Source organism: Haliaeetus leucocephalus, unplaced genomic scaffold, assembly GCF_000737465.1.
Source record: "Haliaeetus leucocephalus isolate CR32 unplaced genomic scaffold, Haliaeetus_leucocephalus-4.0 Scaffold932, whole genome shotgun sequence".
NCBI classification, from domain to species: Eukaryota; Metazoa; Chordata; class Aves; order Accipitriformes; family Accipitridae; genus Haliaeetus; species Haliaeetus leucocephalus.
Genome location: NW_010973368.1, coordinates 16,341,864 through 16,364,819, shown reverse-complemented (window position 1 = coordinate 16,364,819; position 22,956 = coordinate 16,341,864). Strand labels below are relative to the sequence as shown.

Below are 22,956 nucleotides of genomic sequence, written 5' to 3'. Positions count from 1 at the left end.
ACCCAAAGTGCTTCAGGGCCACAGGACAGAAACACCAACGCTGCGTCTATCTTGTTAAATACAGAGGTTTCCTTGCCAACTCTAAGACACAAACATAGCTTCCATAAAGAGTGAAAAAAGCACATAAATTGGGGGGGGTGTCCAAAGTACATTACACGATTAAAACCTTCGTGTCTGACATTTACCACAAGAGAAATATTTTCAATCTGCCATCAACACTTCAGTATCAAAAGCACAGATTTTACCCAAGGTTCTGCACATCATCCTAACCTTAAGCACCCAAATTTACATCTAAATTAACATATCAGAGTATTTCACACCAATGATGCTTCACTGTAGAGTTATTGTTCCAAGGCTGCAATACTTAAAACACTTAAAATATCTCTACCTCAGATTTTTCTCAGTATTCCCAGTCACACTAAATAAATAGGATGAGGAACAAAACCTAAAGCCACACCATAATCCTTACTTTTAAGACAGCATGAAATACCATTAGCCAAAAGCTTACCTGGTACAAGTTACTGTAGGTTCAATAATGTCAGTCCTGCAAGTTGAGGGTTCAGCCTAAAGTTTCTCTGCAGGAGACCTTGGCTTTAGATTTTGCTGGTTGTGTCAGGCTCCACAAGGGTAGAAATCTCTGCTTTAAGGGGGATGGAGTGACTGATGGAGCTCACTCGCTGCTCCTTTCCCAGGTTGCAGAGGGCAGGTGAGGCTACAGCTGCTCCAGGCAACACCTCAGCTGTGGTGCACGAGGAGGCACAAATACCTAGCAAATTGTTGGAGAAAGGAGTGTGTGCTCTTTTATGTCTCCGTATCTTGTCTCCCATCCTTTAACCTTTCTGCTTCAGTCCAGGCTCTCCAAATGGGGATTCCTCAGACCTTTCCCCATCACAGTTCATCCAGAGCAGCACAGATGTAGGCTGCCGATAGCCTTCTCAGGAGCTGTGTGTCAGGCACCTCTTCCTGCAGCCTTCCCAAATCCTAGTGGTAACTCTCAAGAACTTTTCAGACAGTCCTCAGCAAATGCTGGAGGGAACCAGTACTGAGAGTCAGCCTTCTTTCCTTGGGGTCAGTCCCCACAGCCCACCTGCACCAGGTAACCTGCAAGGCAAAGCCTCCCAGAAAAGCACTCCTATGGCCCATTGCTACCACCAGAGTCTGAAGATTTGGTGGCCATGTGTGCTGCTGGGAGCATACCCCAGCAGGCCTGGCCTGTGCTCTACCTCCCCAGCACTTGTGGTGGTTCACCTGCCTGCTCCTTATTTGTCTTTAGTGGGGCTACTCATGTGTTTCCACCTTCTGAATTAGTGGGACTGTCCATTTTAACCAAAAGCTGTTATATTTCCTATTTATATTTAAACGCAATTTACAGAGAAGAGAACAAGTTGATCAGTATCTATTTTTCTGTGTTGCAGTAGATACACTGATTTTAGAGTACATCATTTCCATTAACACATAAGAAAGGTTTGTTTCTTTATTCATTTATGTGGTGTTTGGCATATACTAGCAGAACAGAATGAATGGCTATAAAAATAAGAAAAAATAATTTCAACACTATCAAGTGGGCTCAATAAATCTAGACAACTGCATTTTATTTGCATCTACCTTTCCTGTTTCATTTTTATTACTCATTTACCTTGTCAGGTCCAAATGAACAGAAAAGTGTTGGGATACATAAAAAAAATGCTGCCTACCATAAATGAATGAACCTTGTATTTACAGAAATCTAGAGAGACCTCAGCTTATTTTAAATCCTTTTTCTGACTTGTACTGCCATCATTCAACCTCATTTGAAGGAGGGAAACTGAAATGGAACATATTGTTAATTGTAATCAGATTGAAATCAACTTGCTAAGAATTCCTTCAGCAAGTTACTGTCCTCTAAAAAAGTACAGAGTTGTAAAGAACCTGAGATTGAACATCAGTGAGGTGATGACAGAAAAATCTTTTAATACTTTTACCTGACCCATAGGATTTAATCAGAGAGCAAGACTTGTCTGAAATGAAAGGCCTTTTAACATCAGGACGTAAAAACCTTACAAATGGAAATAAAATTTTTATTTTCCATAATGCTTAATGAAGTATTCAGCAAAGGTTGAAATGGTCACACAACTTTCTACAAGGTGCGTAAAATCCACACTTGTTTTAGTGAGCTATTTGCACACTTACTACCGATACTCAATGTATTAATTCTTTTCAATCATGCTATAAACCAGAAATGTGCACAGCTAACTGAACACATCACTAGTTAATGTTAAAGTTTCCCTTTTTCTCCCTCAGTTTCCCATTTTTGTAGCCTTATCTCAGTCTAATTGTCCAAGACAAATTATTTGGTTGAAATGTTTCTGAAATAAGTTGAGAAAGAAAGAAATGAAAAGGGGCCAAATATCAGAACATTCCAATATGTGGGTTTTTTTGCTAACTCAGGTCTGATTACTATGAGGTGATAGAGCTGTTCATCTACCTGGATTAGTCTTCAGGAGTCAGAAAGTAGCAGCTCATGGCTCTGCCAGGGTATCAATACATAATCTATCAGTAAACAATCACCTAAGAGTATAAAGCTCTTGTCATATCATGAGATACAAGTGTTAACTTTGGCCACAGGTCTGGCCAGAGAACTCAGAGAAGAAACTCAACCCTAAATTCCCACTGGTTTTTCAACATTAAATGCACCAGGGCAGGAATTCATCCTAAAGTATCAAAATGTGTCTTTAAGACACAGCCTAAGAAAAAGAAATTGTGGAGCTTCATTGCTAGACTCCCGTGGATGTTAGGAATGAGCAATGTACAATGTACACTGGCCCAGATGTTGGCCAGTGATGCCAACAGAGGACAGGGCTGGGCCCATACCCTTCCACCCTCTTGCTATGCAGTTTAGCATGTCTGTATTCCCAGGAGTGCAGGAACTGCCATTCCTGTTGCACTTGAACACAGCAAAGGAGAGAGTAGGATTTTGCATTCCCCTTCAATGTTCATTCAAGGGTCCATAGGGAGCAGGGGAACTCGAAGTCTTATCAGAAAAAGGCCAAGAAATACAGATAGTGAGTATGCTTCGGCCCTCCTGCCAAGATGTCTGGAGCTGTTAGAAGTAGATTACATGAAAACAAGACAGGAACAAGATGATACTGGGCGTTAGACCGTGAAAGGATGTCACTTCTCAGCAAAGAAGTAGTTGCCAGTAGGAAGTTCAGAGGTGATGCTGAAATACACCTTGCAAAGGAGGGAGTCAGGAAGAAAAAATTCTGTCAGAACAAGCTATAAAGACCTTATCTGGATAATCCTGTGAGTATTCAAGAAGATTGCTCATCTAAAGGTGTAAAACAGCTGCCAGGATCAAGACTAAGCCTTCCAGCAACAGTGGAAGAGTGCAGCTTCTTTCCAAAAGAGGATGGATAGTGTGACTAGTAACTGCTGAAATAACTAACAAGATGCACTGTTGAGCTGTGCTCAGAGAAAGAAAAATAGAGACAAATATGTTGTAAAAGAATTCTGAATTCTGATACCAACAGCTCGGATGTTCACCAGTACAATGGTGCAGTGGTGAGCGGTGAGTCAGAGCAGCAGCCGCTGGTGATAGTCAAGGTTGTCACCCTTCCTGCAGAATAGCTACTGTTCAGACAGAACAGAAATTTCAGTTCTTTCTGTGATCTTGTGCTGTACCTATGCAATATAAGGACATGAGAAAGTTAAACCTCTCTTAATTTTATACTCTCAGTTATTATTATGCAGAGGAAATCACGGGGAGGTTAGGAATGAGCAATGTACAAGCAAGACCAATGAAGCTGAGGGGATGTAGCCCTTCAGCTCCCCAAATTTTCTTTCTATAAAGCAAAGAGAACATGTCACAGCAAAAAGAAAACCGAAACTGTTGTGAATCAACTATCTAATAATTGAGGACTTACTGTTTTCACACTTGAGCTACCTTAAACATGGCCCTAGAGTCATTCAACTTATTTAGTGCTTCTTTCTCCCACAAACACTTCCTCTCTCATCTCGCATTCCCAGGGGTCCCTTGCAGACTATAACATTATTAAGTAGTCACCAGCTTCTGCAAATACCACCCAGCTTGATCCGGGTCAGGGAGGACTGCTTACCTGCTGATCAAGTGCTACCCAATCCCTGTCATTTTCATTAGCTGAGTTGTGGTGTCTGTTTATCAGGCATGATGCTTTCCCCAGTTCAAAAGTCAAGCAAAGTAGTTATTTTACCTAGAGACAACCCTTTAATCTACCCTGGTTTAATACAGTACCTTCTATGCTTGTAGGAGCCAAGAGACTGCAGCTCTGGTCTGGAACTGGCAGGAGCCTGAAGCTGATATTTTGCAAAGAGACAAACCCCATTGCTCTGCTACTAAGCAGTAGCACATTCTGGCAAAGGAGATGGTATCTTCTAGCAGGAACCATGGGAAAGTTAGAGGGTCTAGAATTACATGAGAGTGAAGGGAGTACAGTCTGCTATTAGGCTCACTTGACCTCTGCATCCCTAAAAGATTTGGCTATATGGGCCACACGATACTCTTTCAACTCCTCCAGGACTGGCCCAGAGCCTCAGTATACATTAGGGAGGTATTACAATGCTATCCTTTGGCTGAGATGGGAATTTGATTCTAATTGTTTATGGCCAATAAAGCTTGCACAAGTAGGAACCAGATTTCCATGTGTCTTGGCCCCACTATCATACTGGAAATTCTGCCTCCCTGGCTTCTTGCACATGTTTTGATTTTGGTTGAGGGGATCAGCTACCAGATCAGACCTTCTGGCTTCCATGTTTGTACTGTAACAAGTTAACACTGTTACAAACCTCACGCCCAATTAGCCAGCGGTTACACTTGGCAGTCAAATCCAAAGGAATGTCAATTATTTGCACAGCCTAGTTAGCATTAGTGTACTGCACCTAAAGTCATGCTTGCTCTTCTGGTATCTCAGTCAAATCATATTCCGGGCATAAAATACAGGCAACTGCATTGCCTCAAGAAGAGATCCCTGGGTCCAGAGGGGACTTTCAGACCACCTCAATAAGGAGCCCTGAGTCCTTAAACAGCTGAAGAAAGAAATACCATACAGTCAAGGAAACAAGAGCTACAGAGCCAATTTTTTTTTTTTTTTATTTGGTGCTCAAATCACCAAAAGTGTGGGATATACACTGTCACCACTGGGTTCTTAAAAAAAGAGATCACAGCTGCTGGGCTCTGTGCTAACTCTGTACTGCCCGTCCCTATGGGTTAGGTGCATGGGTCAGGCTCCTCCATGGTCCTGTACCTCTTGCCTTGCAGAGGAATCACAGTAGTGCTGGGGAGCCCAGCCGCTCAGCCCCAGGCAACTCAGTGTCTGTCCAACCTCACAGGGCACTCCAGAATCCCAAATGTAGGTGTCTGTGAGACTGGTTAGAGAGAATAACCTTTCTGTATTCATGTCTTGAAAACAGGATCTGGACTTCAGCCAAGTACTACTTCAGAGCCTGTCTCACCTTTAATCCTCAATGCCCTCCCTTTGAGAGGTGTATTTCATGTCATTGAATTCTCACCATTATACATTCTGCATTTATATCTCTCTAGTTTTAAAAGTATCCATTAGTTTGCTGTTATCATAGTTAGACATTGTCTATACTGAATAAAACAGTCTCGTGCCTGTGACTCACTGATGTACATCTGGATGAAGACTGTTTTCTGCAACACAGCCAGTTCTGGCAAAAGAAAGTATGAAGAAGCACATGACAGGAGTTAGCCAAGCAGTAATAATACTCACCTGAACATATGCATTTTTTAATTGCTAAATGAGACACGTTCCACAACAGCTAATATTTTTTTTAAGGAGATAATTCATTCCATTCATAATAGATTTAATTGTGCTCTGATTGCTCACACCTGGCAATTTTGTTTTGCAGCACTTTTTTTTTTCCCCCAAAGCACTTTCAAAGCATAGAATGGGCCTTGCGCCAGGTATAGTATATGATTCAAGCCCTGAAACAAATGGAATGGGATTTGCAGAGCCAGCTCTAGACATAGACAAAGTATGCAGTTGCTGGGGCAGCTGCCTGCTTTGCCTCTGCCAGAGACCTGCCACTGCTACGGCCAAAGGAAAGGATGCTGTGAGTAAGCTAAAAACTCTTGCTCATCCCTGTTGAAGAAGCAGCAGTCATGGCTCCTTGCTCCTGCACAAGCAGGAACACCATGCCTGCTCCTTCATCCCTGCGCTGCCCTATCCCCTGGCAGCGCTCATCCACGGGGTGGTGAAATTCTGTGTTTTCTTTACCTCTGAGCCTGCTCTGGTTCCTGCATTATTCCGGATTCAACCTTTTCATTGATACTTGTCTGGTTTAAAATGGTATTTAGGGTAATGAAATAATTTTCAAATCTTCCCATTAGCTAATCTGAAATTTAACCCCAAACAAGTCTGAGAGTATTGGGATGTTTTTAATAAATCTCAAGGACTGCCATCCCACAGATATTGTTCTTTCTAGCCTTTTTCTTGATTTCTCAAAAGACCCTCCACTCAAGTGTTCCCACAAGAATCCTTCTCTCATTTTCTATTTACTACATTGCTCGAAGTCCCATCCTGCAATAAAGATTCATTATTCTGCAAGCTGTTCTCCCAAAATCCTAAGAGATTTCCTCTCCCTCAATGAACTCATACTTTAAATGGATGAGGAGGGAAAAGGGTAGGAGAGCAAGTCAAGTGACAGAGAAGTGAGCTGATTTTCTGTACATTGGGAGCCATATTGTTTATCTGACATACCCAAGAGTCCAATGTAACAGTGCCTGGCATAGATAAGTGTCTTCAAAATGAATGTAGTATACCCTAAGACAACAGAAAATCTGTTCTTTATAATGGAAGACACATAAAACCAGAAAGAATCAATTTCAAATAGCCCTACAGAGTGCAAGATGGACTGAGAGAACCTGTATGGATATACAAGAGATAAACTCCATGCCAACCAGCCCAGGCAATTCCACTGAATTATTTCATCAGAGGTACAGTCAGTGATTAATAACTTCTTCACTAAGAGCGGAATTTAGCAAAAATAATCTAAATCTAGAGTGACAGGCAGGAGAGGAGGACTCAACTGGGTTTCTGAGCAGACAGAAAAACAATTTCTGACCTGAAATGTAGTCTCTCTTTTTTTAATTAATTTTGTTCTTCTAACCTACCACACTACAACATGAAAATAGCTCAGTTTATACTCTAGGGCAGTTGTTTACATGCATATTTACCAATTCTCCACTGAGCAGATTTCTGAAGCAGATCAGTGCTTAATTTTCTCAGCAAAAGGAACGTAGAAATCTATCCACAGTGAAAGCATCCATGCTCTTCAGGGGTACAAGATAAGGGTTATATAGACAAACCAAAACCAAATCTGAAGAGATGTAAAATACTCATAATTTCTATTGATTTTAAGCTGCCTGGAAGCATCTCCTGGGAATGTTGCTCTAGATATCACCTCTGTAATCATAGTATTCTTAATTGAAAATACAACTGCTCTGTTGCAGTGCATTTGTATTATAAACACGTGAAAGTGTTGGACTGATAAATGCATTGCTAGCAGAGATCAAATGACAAATTCATTAGCTGCATGAATTTCTGAAAGGTAAAACTGGCTTTCTCAACGAGATTTCTTCAATTTCTCACTCCCATCATTGGCAGTACTGAGCTGGTGCCTGGTTCTGTTCTCCCACAAGTACCAATTTACTTGAATGTCACTGAACACTGAAGGGAGTAAGATTTGGAAGTGCTGAAATCCATTGTTACAACAAATCTATGGACAACAGCCTTTTTGTGAAAAAGCAATTCAGGAAAAAAAAGACATTTAGGAACCTGGACATTTTGGAACAGTTCTCTGCAGTTACAGGCAACCAGATACTCCGTCTTCTAACAGCTTTGCTTTTGAGTTTGTTTTCTAAGATGCCTCTTAAGTCTCAGAAAAAGCATTTTCTGTGCATCTCTTCAGGACTGAATCCCTCTCTTGAAAATGGGTGACTGGGATTCTGCATAGTGTTCCCAGAAAGACATCACTGCCCTTTCCGCAGCACACCAGCACTTCCCTCTCTTGCTGAAACACCTCACACAGTAGTTTACTGGAGCTGCTTAGAAAACAGCTCTTTAGCCTATGTATTCAGTGAGTAAATGAAAGTTATTGAGCTATCATATATAATATAGGATAACTCTTTGGGGTGAAAGGAGTACCTTAAATGTTAGTTTTATTATACTTACCATGTAAAACGTGCCATTTTAGAGGGATGTCTTGTAATGATTAGTTCTTTCAGATTCTCTGGAGGCACCAGGCATGGATTGCTGGAACCATGCAAGCACAGACCAGTCTTTGCACAAAAGAGCTGCTATTCTCAGTAAAGTTAATCCTACTCTATATTCAGTATGATTTTATTCACACATTCACATGCCCATTTAAAAATGTCATAGCAGATTTTGGAAAAGGTATGAAATATAAATACAAGCACAGTTGATGTCTGCAGTAAATAAGTCCTTTTACGTAGTCCATTCCTAGATGACAAACTGAGTCAGTGATTATCCAAAGCTCCCAAACTTAGACACTCCAAGGAAGACTGTGGAAAAAAATGGGAAAAATGGAGAATTACACTGGCAATAAAGGATTTAGAAGGTAGCTTTTATAGTATTTCTAATTTATGCACCTGATACCTTAAGCATCCTAATATTCCATATTAGGAAACCAAAACATCTTTCCAAATTTGTGTCATTAAGATTGATAAAAATTCACTTCTAGACACAGAAGTCTTCTTGGCCGGATACATACTGCCAGCTACCATATAATGTTCATGCTGAAACAAAGCTTTGTTATGTGCACTCAGAGGGGGCAGCTGGAGCTTTGTAAAGATTGCCTGAAGTCAAACCATAAAAAAGGGCAAAAAGTGGATCTGCTTCTGGGACACTGGAGCAAAGCATTTATGATAGAGAAAAAGTAGGGAGAAATGATTCACGATGGCCTAATTACATTAGAAACAACACTTATTCAGCTAGTTGAAGAAAAGATCCCAAGGGAAATGGAGGAAAGGACAGCCCTTAGGTCAGTCTGATATTTGTTTTCTTGCGTGTGGAAAACCATTCACATGAAAACTGAGTCTTGCCATTATACAAAAACTCATCATCAAAATAAACGCCTAAGAAAAGCTGTTGGATGTTATCACTGACAGCATTGGAGACCCATACTAGTACTGAAAGTTCATGAGACATATAAAACATATAAGCAAGTATAGTTCCAATGGGAAATGCCTACAGACAACAGGTATATTTTGGCATTTATGGCTATTGCTTCCCACAGGAAATAACAAAATGCATTTAAGCAGTATACACACTATTAGCTGTCATTGAATTATATTGCAAAGATGATTTATAACCCTGAAAACAGTGACTGGTTTTACTCTATAGAAACAGTTTATAAGCTACAAGACAGTAAAGCTAGCTAATGCTTTTCACAATATGCAGATGATCAGCTTCCTAAGTAGGAGACTCAGAATGAAATATTATTAACAATTTGTGATTATTTCCATGCAGATACTGAATGACTAATTCCTATCATATTTTTCTGTAGTTGCAGGAGGGAGTGTTTCTGCACCTGTTTCTCTTCCCCCAAATCTAATCATCAGTAAAATTGTACTCAGCCAGCTGTTAAATTTCAGATCAGTTAGTATATTTCATGCATTTAAAGACTGACAAAATATGAAGTCATATACCCACAATAAAATGCCACAGTGATACCGAGAGAAAAGATCGCCAAGCTTGCAAAGCTTCTCACAGTCTTGGATTTTGTTGTAATACCTAACTAGATTGAAGCCAATGGTGGATATTCATATGCAAACTAGAGCACCCACTTAATGCAATAAAGCTAGCAAAAGTTTGGAAAAATGTGGTCTGTTTCCACAAATTCTTTTGAGAGCTTAAATCAGTTGTTAATTATTAGAAATTTATGTAAAACTGATTAGCTCATGTTGTCTCCTGTGCCATTATTCACAAAGGGTATGGCATCTTAGGATCTTGAGAACAGAAAGTTCATCAATTCAATTAGTCATAAATCCTCATGTTTTGTTGATACACCTGTATTGAACCAACTGCCTTGTGTCTGAATGAAACGTAATTTGTGTTTTGGCTACACAAGTATTTGAAGGCATCAACAAATAAAATCAAACATTGCAAGTAGCTCCAATCCTACCACAACTGCTCTGTCAACATGCCTAATACAGTGATAATTATTCATTCACATATTTATATTCTGAGCATGGAAGTTTAACTCTGAAGAGTTTATATACTATTTGCCACATACATTTTCTGAAAATAGTGGATTTAAAGTATATACATACATATTCATGTGTGTGCACATGTGTGCACATACATACACATTTACTCCACAAAAGGCTGCCCACATGGTTTGATAAATATAGACAGATAAACAGCTAGGTAAGGTAGATATGATGACCCAGTAGCACTACTGGTCGCTGAGGTCACCCAAAACTTTCCAGTGACAGACTGCTTAATGTTTTGCAAAATTTTAACTATATCAACTGGAATACTGCTTGCCATATTTTTATGTTAAAATGCCTTAGACATTTCTGAAAATATAACTAAGGAAAAAAATGTGGGTTTACTCATAGCAAAAAAATAGCCAATGATTTTTTTTTTGTTAAGAAGCCCTCAACCTGCCTGCTTTGGAGCTGGGACCTAACATACTCCAAGGAGCCTTCCAGAGTGTCAAGAATCTGTACTATAACAAGCATAGGCTTGCCAAGCTGGTAAAGAGGGCTTTGAATTAAAGTTGCTGGTGGAGGAGAACCTCGATCCATCCCACTCCTACCAGTTTGATGCCAGTGCAGCAATAGATGCCCAGAGCCTGGAGAGGGATCACGGGTCAGCAGGAGAGCGCCTGAAGAGCAGCACAAAGGAATTCCAGCCACTCCAGCCAGTAAGTCAGCTTCATTGGGAGCCCAACTTAAATGCCTCTATGCAAATGCACGTAGCATGGGGAATAAACAAGAGGAGTTAGAGACATGCACATGCCTGTAGGGCTATAATCGTATTGGCATGGTGGGATGGCTGCTACGACTGGAGTGTTGGAGTGGAAGGACACAGGCTCTTTAGGAAGGACAGGCAGGGGGGATGAGGAGGGGCGGGCGCCCTCTGTGTCAAGGACCAGCTGGAGTGCATGGAGCTCTGCCTGGGGATGGATGGGGAGCTGACCAAGAGCCTATGGGTCAGGATTAAAGGGAGGGCAAGGACAGGTGACATTATAGTGGGGGTCTGCTACAGGTCACCTGACCAGGAAGATGGATCTGATGAGGCCCTTTATAGACAGATAGGAGCAGCCTCACCTTCACAAGCCCTGGTCATCCTCAGGGGGGACTTCAACCACCCTGGTATCTGTTGGAGGGACAACATAGCAGGGTATAAGCAATCCAGGAGGTTCCTGGAATCCATTGATGATAACTTCCTTCTCCAAGTGATGGAGGAGCCAAGGAGGAGAGGGACCTTGTTCTCACCAGCAAGGAGGGGCTGGTGGGGAATGCGAAGCGTTGGCTACAGTGACCAACCATGAAATGGTGGAGTTCAAGATCCTTAGGGCAGTGAGGAGGGCGCACAGCAAGCTGGCTAACCTGGACTTCAGGAGAGCAGACTTTGGCCTCTTCAGGGATTTGCTTGGTAGAGTACCATGGGATAGAGCCCTGGAGGGAAGAGAGAACCAGAAAAGCCAGTTAATATTCAAGGATCACCTCCTCCAAGCTCAGGAGCAATGCATCCCAACAAACTCAGACACAAAAAGGAAGCCTACAGAGGGTGGAAGCAAGGACAGGTACCCTGGGAGGAATATAAAGAGAAATTGTCCAAGCAGCCAGGGATCACTTAGGAAGGCTAAAGCTGTGATAGAATTAAATCTGGCCAGGGAAGTCACGGACAACAAGAAAAGCTACTACAGGTACGTCAGTGATAAAAGGAAGACTAGGGAAAATATGGGCCCTCTCTGGAAGGAAATTGGAGACCTGGTTATCCAGGATACGGAGAAGGCTGAGGTACTCAATGACTTTTTTGCCTCAGTCTTCACCAACAAGTGCTACAGCCATAATGCCCAAGTCACAGAAGGCAAAGGCAGGGACTGGGAGAATGAATAACTGCCCACCATAGGAAATCAGGTTAGAGACCATCTAAGGAACCCGAAGGTGCACAAGTCCGTGGCACCTGATGAGATGCATCCATGGGACCTGATGAGTTGCATCTGCGGGTCCTGAGAGAACTAGCAATTAAAGTGGCTAAGCCACTATCCATCATATTTGAGAAGTCATGGCAGTCCAGTAAAGTTCCCACTAACTGGAAAAGGGGAAACATAACCCCCATTTTTAAAAAGGGGGAAAAAGGAAGGCCATGGGAACTGCAGGCCAGTCAGTCTCACCTCTGTGCCCGGTAAGATCATGGAAGAGATCCTCACGGAAACTATGCTAAGGCACATGGAAAATAAGGAGGTGATTAGTGACAGCCAACATGGCTTCACTAAGGGCAAATCGTGCCTGAAAAATCTGGTGGCCTTCTACAATGGGGTTACAGCATTGCTGGATAAAAGAATTGCAACAGACATCATTTGACACTGCCCCACACCACAGCTTTTTCTCTAAATTGGAGAGACATGGATTTGATGGATGGACCACTTGGTGGATAAGGAATTGGCTGGATGGTCACACCCAAAAAGTTGCAGTCAATGGCTTGATGTCCCAGTGGAGAGCAGTGGCAAGTGGCGTTCCTCAGGGGTCGGTATTGGAACTGGCACTGTTTAACATCTTTGTCAGCGACATGGACAGTGGGATTGAGTGCACCCTCAGCAAGTTTGCTGATGACACCAAGCTGTGTGGTGTGGTTGACACACTGGAGGGAAGGGATGCCATCCAGAGGGACCTTGGCAGGCTTGAGAGGTGGGCCTGTGCGAACCTCATGAATTGAACAAGGCCAAATGCAAGGTCCTGCACAAGGGTCGGGGCAATCCCAAGTACAAATACAGCCTGGGTGATGAATGGACTGAGAGCAGCCCTGTGGTGAATGACTTGGGGGTGTTGGTTGACGAGAAGCTCAACATCACCCAGCAATGTGCACTTGCAGCCCAGAAAGCCAACCGTATCCTGGGCTGCATCAAAAGAAGCATGACCAGCAGGTCAAGGGAGGTGATTCTCCCCCTCTACTCCACTCTCGTGAGACCCCACCTGGAGTACTGTGTGCAGCTCTGGGACCCCCAACATATAAAAGACATGGACCTGTTGGAGCGAGTCCAGAGGAGGGCCACAAAGACCATCCTGTGAAGAAAGGCTGACAGAGTTGGGGTCATTCAGCCTGGAGAAGAGAAGGCTCCAGGGAGACCTTATAGCAGCCTTCCAGTACCTGAAGGGGGCTTACAAGAAAGCTGGAGAGGGACTTTTTACAAGCGCATGTAGTGATAGGACAAGGGGTAATGGCTTTAAACTGAAAGAGGGTAGATTTAGATTAGTTGTAAGGAAGAAGTTCTTCACTGTGAGGGTGGTGAGGCACTGGAACAGGTTGCCCAGAGAAGTTGTGGATGCCCCATCCCTGGAAGTGTTCAAGGCCAGGTTGGATGGGGCTTAGAGCAAGCTGCTCTAGTGGAAGGTGAACCTGCCCGTGGCAGGGGGGTTGGAACTAGACAACCTTTAAAGGGGTGTTCCAACACAAACCACTCTATGATTCTATGATTCTATGATTTTTATAAACATTCAAAGTTGCACACTTCAAAAGCATCTGAAAAAAAAGGATCATAGCTGTTTAACAGAGACATATTAGTTTGGCAACTAAATCTCACATAGGTTCAATATCAGTTAATGTTCTTGATCCCAGAGTTTCAGGACTGAACAACACTTCCTTCCTAATTCTTCCAGGCAGACGAAGCTTGCTGTAGTGCCTGGAAGTGTCACCAAGAGGTGACATGGAAGTGGTCTTTCACCTTCAGCATTGCAGCATCTGATGCACCAAGAGGAGCCAGTGGCCAAATCAGAAACATATTAGATGGGAATTGCACAGATGGGCAAAGCTGGAGATGAAGAGAAGCCATGGCAGGAGCTTGTTAGAAGAGTAGGGCAAAAAAAGACAAGAAATGGGATGAAGAAGAAGGATGGATTTTTGTGCCTCATCAGAAAGATACTGAGAGGTGCCCAAGCCAGCAGGCCTTTTGCCAGTGCAACACACGCTCCTAAAATGTGTTAAACTGAGTTCACAGAGCAACATCTCTGTATTTCTATACTATCAGAAAATGGGTATTAACTTCACTGATAATGGGTGTCGTCATCTTCCGCCCTTTTCTGCTCAATGGACATTCCCAGCCTTCTTATATTCCCAGGTACTCTGTTAGCATTTGTGTCTGCTCTGTGAAGCTACTGGTCCAGTCCCCACAGATTACCCTAATCTGGGGGGATGCATGGTTCCATAGGACCCTGTTTTTCAATTAGGGAATTATATATAAAATATTTATTAAGATATATTGTTGCAGTCCCTGCAGCAGTTTTACATTATTTAATCCTGTGGTCATAGATAGTTCTGGGTAACTCCAGGAATAGAACTGCCACCCCCTCACAGAAAATGGATTGTTTGACATTTTTATTAGCTCCAGCCTTTGTTCCGTGGAGATGACAGCCAGTTACCTACATTGGCATGACTGGTAGGAAAGTAGGTAGCAAGCACAACTGACAGCATCTTGCAAGTCTGTGATGTTAAATCAGCATCACTGCCATGTGCCTCTTCAGTGGGGACGGGATGTGGAGGTAGAGTCGTGACAGTATGTTCCAAGGCATCCCTGCGGTTCTTGTAGCTTGCTCTGTCAATGTTTCATGAGAGGTTATTAGTGTTTATAAAAGCGTGCCCTTAAAATAGCTGCATGGTGTTAATAGAGGCAAAAATAGCAGTTCTTGTGCTTAACTTCTTCATACTGGGGTAAAATAGGGCTAAATTGGGCAAGTATAGAAACCATAATAGTACAACCCAGTTTAAGGGTGACTTTCAGATCCCCTTCATGTCTTAAAGAGCACTGAGTTTAAGGTAAAATCAAACCAGGACACATTCTTTCCTGCTCTACAGAAAATCCTTCTCTCTTTAACAGGTTCAAGATTTGGGGTGGCTTGTGCTTAGAGACTGCTAAAGTCTGTTCACTAAGTCCACCACTCACAAGTGGAGGAACCATGAAATTCTCCAACTTCTGAAAAAGACATTATTTCACAAAAATCATTCAGATTTGCATTGGCATTTGTAAAATAACCATGTGTATCCTACTGTGCTGGGTTGACCCTGGCTGGATCCCAGGTGCCCACCAAAGTTGCTCTATCACTCCCCCTCCTCAGCTGGGCAGGGGAGAGAAAATACAATGGAATGCTCTTGGGTTGAGATAAGTGCAGGGAGATCAATCATCAATTACCATCACAGGCAAAACAGACTCGACTTGGGAAAATTATTTAATTTATTACCAATCAAATCAGAGTAGGGTAATGAGAGATAAAACCAAATCTTAAAACACCTCCTCCCCCCTTTCTTCCCAGGCACAACTTCAATCCTGATTTTCTCTGCATCCTCCCCCAGAGCAGTGCAGGGGGATGGGGAATGGGGGTTGTGGTCAGTTCATCACACGTTGTCTCTGCTGCTCCTTCCTCCTCGGGGTAGGACTCCTTACTCTTCCCCTGCTCCAGCCTGGGGTCCCTCCCACGGGAGACAGTCCTCCTTGAGCTTCTCCAACATGCGTCCTTCCCACAGGCTGCAGTTCCTCATGAACTGCTCCAATGTGGGTCCCTTCCACGGGCTGCAGTCCTTCAGGAGCACACTGCTCCAGCGTGGGTCCCCTGCAGGGTCACAAGTCCTGCCAGAAAACCTGCTCCAGTGTGGGCTCCTCTCTCCACGGGGCCACAGGTCCTGCCAGGAGCCTGCTCCAGCGCGGGCTTCCCACAGGGTCACAGCCTCCTTCAAGCATCCACCTGCTCCGGCATGGGGTCCTCCCCGGGCTGCAGGTGGAGATCTGCTCCACCGTGGACCTGCCTGGGCTGCAGGGGGACAGCCTGCCTCACCATGGTCTTCCCCACGGGCTGCAGGGGAATCTCTGCTCCAGCACCTGGAGCACCTCCTCCCCCTCCTTCTTCACCGACCTGGGGGTCTGCAGGGCTGTTTCTCTCACATGTTCTCACTCCTCTCTCAGGCTGCCATTTCTGTTGCACAAGGTTTTTATCCCTTCTTAACTCTGTTATCCCAGAGGCGCTACCACCGTCACTGACGGGCTCAGCCTTGGCCAGCGGTGGGTCCGTCTCAGAGCCGTCTGGCTTTGGCTTTGTCGGACACAGGGGAAGCTTCTAGCAGCTTCTCACAGAAGCCACCCCTGTAGGCCCCCACTACCAAAACCTTGCCATGCAAACCCAATACACCTACCATATAAAGAGCAGTGTTTCTGAGTAGTACATGAACCAGGGATCTTTATACATATCAGATGCTATAAATTTTACTCACCTATGGTATATGGAGAGGGGACCATAAGGGGCATTGTGTTTATTTTTTTCATAAGTGTATTTCTTAAACAGACAAAGTGGTCTGTATGACTCTGCTCCAGGAACAGCGGATCAATCACCATCTGCCACCAAAACTGAGGAATTGTTAGTTGCTCTTCTCTAGACAGTGAAATAAAGTGTTGATTGTGTTTCACTGAGAAATTCACCTTTTTTTTTTTTTTCAAATTGGCTATAGGTCTGTAAATATCCTCTGTGATTATTGTCAGATGAGCCACAGACAATATATGAAGTAACATACTGCATATTCCAGGATAAGACAAGGAAACACAGACTATTACAACAGTATGCCCAAATTCGAACCTCACTTGACACTGGAGTCGCTCTCAATCACATCAGGGAGGGATAAGGGAGCTCTGTAGAAAGAAGAGGAAAATGAGTTACTTTATCATGCTACAGCATAATAAAAAGTAATTTTAAAATCTGATAATCTGAAATACTTTATCATCAGGTTTTGGGGACTGACGTTTTTCCTGTAGTAACCTATTATTTGTATATGGTGACTATACAAGATTCTTTTTAAATAGGTTTGTTTATTATTTTCAATACTTACAAGTTTCTTACAACTGTTGTTTCAGAAAGGAAACAAAACAGTAACAGCACTGGGAGCTTTTTCCATTTTGTTTCCTTTAAAATTTACAGTTGCTTTAGACAAAAATGTATGTGTGTTTTGCTGATTTCTGATTTGCCAATGAGAAAACAATATCCCATGTAAATTGCAGAAGCTGACAAATTAATTTTTGTGTTTGTATATCAGGCAAATAAATAAAACTTGCAGTTACTAATTATTTTTCAACCTTGCACATGAGAATGTGATTAGACTGACTACAACTGACACTGATTATCTGAGACAGGATGTTATTAAATCCTTTTGGGAAGCTTTTGAAAGACCCACCACATTTAGAGCAGAGAGCTGTTCTCTGCATTAGCTCATTTATGGAGCAATTACATGGGACTTACTACTGAAATATGTCAGGAAAAACACTGAGCAAACAGCTAAAGTAGAATTCATACCCCTCCCCTCTCTGTCAAAACATCTCACAACCTCACAGCCTTAAAATTATCTATAGCAAAGCTATTTGCTACAAAAAGGTATGAGATAGGTTAGATTAAGACTACATGGAAGAGAGCTGGTAATGGATTTGAAGACAGCAGAGATTTCTCCTTGCTCAAATGGCTTCTGTGCCCCAAAAGCCCTATTTATTTATTTAATTAATTTGTGGGCTTGAAAAGCCCAATATTTTCATTTCATCTATCTCAGAATTTGCAAGTTTTGTTATTTCATTAGAAAACTACTATGGAGGGTTTCTCAGTGAAGTGCGGAGAAGTATGCAAAATGCGCTGGTTTGAAAAATCTCCACTGGTTCTGGAAAAACCTGTGGCTGAATTCACTGATTTTTTTCAAAATTAAGATTTCAAAGGCATGATTTTTAGGAGCAGTTTACAATTTTGTACCTAAAAATATGCAGATACAAAACAGAGAGCCAGGTAAAGACCATTTTCAAATCTGTATTCCTACAATGGACTGTTTTGCTGACACCCATAGTTAAGAATGAAAATACATAGTGAAGTACTGCAGAATTGGTATGTATTAAATAAGCACACACCTATTGATTATGAGATTTGCAGCTTGAGAATGTCAGAAAAGCTGAGAGAGATGCATAATCCAAGGTAATACTGACAGTTCACTGAAGAACTGACAATACGGAGGTATTACAGATTGCAGAGATTTATTCTCACCTCCACTTTGATTTTAAAGTGAATAATGCTGTAAATCCATGTGATGACAACACCTAAACCTCAGGTCATCTCATTTTTTCTGTCATCCCTGAGTGTCTTCACATACTTAATCCAAGTCTGGTACAGAAAAAGTTAAAAGATACTTAAATATTCCTTCCTTATTCAATTAACAACTCAGTGGTACAACTAGAGTAACGTGCTGGAATTCACTTAGTGCTTTTCTTCAGAGTGCCTTAAAGAGCATCATCTTGCTGCTGGTAGTTCTTGACATGAAGCCAATCCCAGGGTGGACTTACAGCAGTAGCAGGAGACTCAGCAGAGTTCTCCTTTCCCGTAAACACTGAGATTCTCTGCTGCTGTCTGTAGCACAGTTATTTCTCCTGAAATGTGTCCTGTATATAAGGATGTGTTCACAGTCCAGAAGGTCCCTACTTTGCAGTACCCACTGGTAATTGACGGTGCATACTGGAAGGTAGGATTTTCTGCATGTGTAGTAATCACTGACCACAGGGAAAGCTTATGCAAAAATTCTGGTTCATAAATATGAATAAGCTTGAGTGAGGAAAAACTGATCTTTTATTGAGTTTATCCTTCAAGGCATGTTATGTTGCATTTCTGATATTGCAAAGGAACACAGCAATACTGTATGAGGTATTCTGCGTGGCCAAATACTGTAGTCCTTACTCAGATTTTACTCAGGAAAAAACACCTTTGACTTGAGTGAGAATTTGCTTGACTAAGGACTGAACGGAGTGTTGTGAATCTTACCAGCGTTGCTTGATGCTAATGTTGGGCAACAGTTCTCATTGCTAATTTGCCTGCCTCGTTGGCCTTCTCCTGGGCTCTGGATCTGCTTTTGCTGTGTGTTATTCATAGCTTATATTGCTAGCTCACATTGGTTCTCTTTGTGCTTTTCATTTCCAGTAAATATTTTGCAGCTATTGTTCTGCTGCTGGTAGATGTGCATGGAACCTGGTATGTGGAACTTGAACCTCAGCCCAGATTTAATTAACACAGTTAAACATGTTCTCACTATGGTGCTCAGAAGGAATTTTGCTGACCCTCTTTCAATGAAGCATAAATTTGTTTAATCTGGTGTTTTTACAATGCAAAAATACAAGGGCTTGATTCACAAATCTGAAGACCAATGCTTCTCCAGTAAAATAGATGGAGTAGCACCCATTTACAGCCATCATAAGGTCAATTATAAATGCTTATCCTGACCTACAATAGTCATACAAGAAAATCACTAAATGTGTGTGCTGTAACATCACCTTGTTTTATAGTTTTAATACTGCTTTAAAGTAAGATATCCTGAATAATAATTAGTACCAAATTATGCCAGAGCCTTCTAATATGCAGCAAATCTAGCTAGGTTATCACTCGTATGTCTTATGAGCCATACCTAGCCATGGTTTATCCTCTATTCATGCTGCAGGGTACGAAATTCCTGGGTGCCAACCTGCCTATGGCAACCTAGAATTCTCCAGGGCAGGCTCGCAAAATCTTCACCTACTCTCTGGGACAGGTAACTAATAAGTGCTGTTTTGTGAAGTTATGCTTTCTTTCTAATTTTCTGATGTCCATAAAAATGTTTCATTTCTTCACATCAGTCTGTAGTCTCTCATTGTTCAGTTGCGTTATGTTTTCTGAACTAGGGGAATAACAGTGGATCTGTTCATTATAGTAGTCTAGATGCTTGCCTCAGCCAAGCCTGTAATAATTGTTAGTAACATGTAAAAACTGAAAGTTGTTTAAGAAGCTGCAAAATCCACAGCTGCCTACTACCAGTTAATATTTTTTTATGATGGAGTAGTTCTTATAATACAGATAAATTGCATGTCATTGTTGATGCCACAGTTATCTGGGCAGTTCACCCACCTTTCTTAATTGCTGGTATGTATATATTCTCTCTCCTTTATCAGGTTTACTTTAATCTTCGGTCTCCTGAAGTAAGGAATTTTTCAATGCTATAGGTACAGAGATGTTGAAAGGATGGAGGAGTTATGACTGATTCTAGTTTACATTCCTATGCAGCACATACTATAAGTTTACGTAATGACTCATTTTTCCATATTTTGCTTAGATTCTCTTCTACTTTTCTCCTGAATATATTCTTTGTTCTTTGTTGCTTAACTTTATTTCAAGTGGCAGGTATGTAGAAGAAATGTCATTCACTGGTCCTATAGTTTTCAATGACATATGAAATATTGAAATATATATCAAAGTAAGAAATTAATTAGATAAAAAAATTAAGACAGGCTAAGCTTTAGATTGCCTTCTTGTAGTCTATTGATTTTCTTTGAATAATGCGTGTGAATTTTCATCTTAAGAGTGCTGTTAGTGTAGCAAAGACATAAGTGAGATTTTTTGGTATTTTTTGGCACAGTCTACACTCTGTGGAGTGAAAAAAACAACAATCTTGGAAAAATAAGTGGTTTGAATTCCTGTTTTTCAGTCCTGTGGGGCTCTGCACATGCACTCTACTCTTACCTGGGTTTAGATGAGCTTGATGCAAAAAGAGCTTTGCTCTGCTACTTGTCCTTGTTAAAATCAGGAGATGACGAGTGAAGCAAAATATAATCAGGGCATATAAAACTGTTTTTCAAATGTTTGACCCTGATTCCAATTTGTTTGAATATTTGGAAGTCTTTTAAAATCGGAACAAGTTCACACAGCCACAGCGTCATCACTGAGTTTGATCTTATGTGGTGTTTTTAAATGGATGTCCGTGGGGAAGTTCAGTCTTGGGATGACATTTAGTAGCATTTCTGTATGGGTCGTTAAAAAAAAAATAAATCTCTTTTCCTACCATCACTGACCACTTGTAGTTCTTAGTTTCAAAATAAAATAAGCTTACATTATGGAGGACAATACCACAGTTTATCTCCAGGTATACCAAAGCTTAAAATGCACAAATCTGGGATTTGAGCTCAGGCTATTTAGCCATTTCATAAAAAAAATAAACAGCCATTGAAAGATAATTTTAATTTCCTTCCCTGCTTTTCAAAAAGTTCACAGGGATTTAAATTTTTAGATAGATTTTAGTATTTCCTGAAAGCTTGCTTGTTTCTTTCCTGTTGATTAACTCAAATCTTAATCACACTGTTTCAACATATATAGACTTTAAAAATTTATCTGGAAACTTGCTTTCCAATTAAATTGAAAAACATCAGCTTGCTGAAGGAACTAAAAAAATCCCAACATTTGTTTGTGAAAATGAAAGATACTGAGTGTGACAACTGTCAGCACTTACAAAATGAGGATAGATTCTATTTTATCCAGCCTGATGCACCTTCACTTTTAAAAAACTAATGAGAAAGCAACAAAAATTTCAGGAAGAGAGTTAAAAAAACCAAGTCTGAATTCACCCAGAATACTGAAGTAGTTCAGTTATAAGGAAAAAAAAAAAAAAAAAGTGATCTGTGTTTAGATAATCCATGTCTCAGGGCACAAGAGGAATTTTGGGGCAAGTCTGTAGTAAAGAAGCTGCTTCCTCACTCTTCATGGTTCTTTGGGGTGCTACGTCTGCAGGGTAGGTGGGAGCAGAGGGCTCCTGGGTCCCCTCTGAAGAAGCACATTGTGTATTGCTTTTCACATGAATAGTGCAAGCATCTTTACAGATGAATACCTGCTGCCTGATTTAGTCCCTCCACACTTGCAGAGAGCTCCTTCATTTACTGGCTCACTCCAAAAATGACAGAAGAGTTAATCCCAAGATGCTGGAGGAATGCAGTCCTGTTCCCTCTCCTTCTCCATACACCCACAAAAAAGGCGACAAAACAGTCTTACACTAAAAAGCCAGTTCAGCTGAGGGAGCAGGATAAAATAGACTCGACTGAACTAATAAATCATGGCATTAGGTTGGGAGGAAGGTTGTATGAAATGACAGCACAACATGCTGAGTGGTGGGAACTTGCTAGAGGTGAACTCATTTATACTCTTGCAGAGTAGAAGACTTCTCAGTTAACAAGTCCTAAAATAGTGTGCTGCAGTGTATAAAACAAGGTAGGGCTCGAAATAATTAGCCAAAGATGACAGATGGCAATTCCTTTCTCTTTTTTTCCTTCTCTTCTTTTGCTGTAATACCAAGTTGATCAAAGAGCTGAGGATCATTTGTTATTGTAGAAAAGCTAAAAATATCTTGAAATATTCAGGCAAAATAAGTTCATTCAGATAACAGCCAGTACCTCTCATTGTTCCTGTTTAATACCTTATACATAAGCCTGTGTGTAGTAATAGTTTTTCTCAGAATCTGAATTGCATGTGCACAGCTGAGAATTTGGGTGTTTCCAGGCCAAGGAGTATTATTTAATCAATTTATTAATTTATTTAATTAAATTGTTTGCTTGTGTTAACAAACCAGTGATCTATTCTACTGCCAGAAAACCTTCCCACAAGTCCCTAGAGCTCACCTCTATGGCATGTTGCTTTAGTAATGTCATACAGCTGTGTGTGATGGGGGAACTAAATGATAAAGAACAGAGACTGCAGTAGAACTGACTGCACTGATGGCTACTGAAAGTGACTGAGGGGTCAGTGCTGTGTCTCACTCTAAACAACAGCAGTATTATCTCTTATACTCTTTAATAATAATATCTGGCAAGCATTGGCTTTTTTTAAAGGCAAGCACCTATAGATTCAAGCTAGAGATACAACAGGAGCTTCTGTCT

At 41.5% G+C, this 22,956-nt stretch overlaps 1 protein-coding gene across 1 annotated transcript in view; it reads left to right on the top strand.

The window, feature by feature from the left end:
* Positions 1-22,956, top strand: part of BEGAIN (brain-enriched guanylate kinase-associated) — a 116,255-nt gene that overhangs the window by 21,070 nt on the left and 72,229 nt on the right. Inside the window, exons 2-3 of the mRNA XM_010584027.1 lie at positions 19,208-19,258; positions 19,722-19,811. Coding sequence (XP_010582329.1) covers positions 19,208-19,258; positions 19,722-19,811 — 141 coding nt within the window. The remainder of the gene's footprint in view (positions 1-19,207; positions 19,259-19,721; positions 19,812-22,956) is intronic.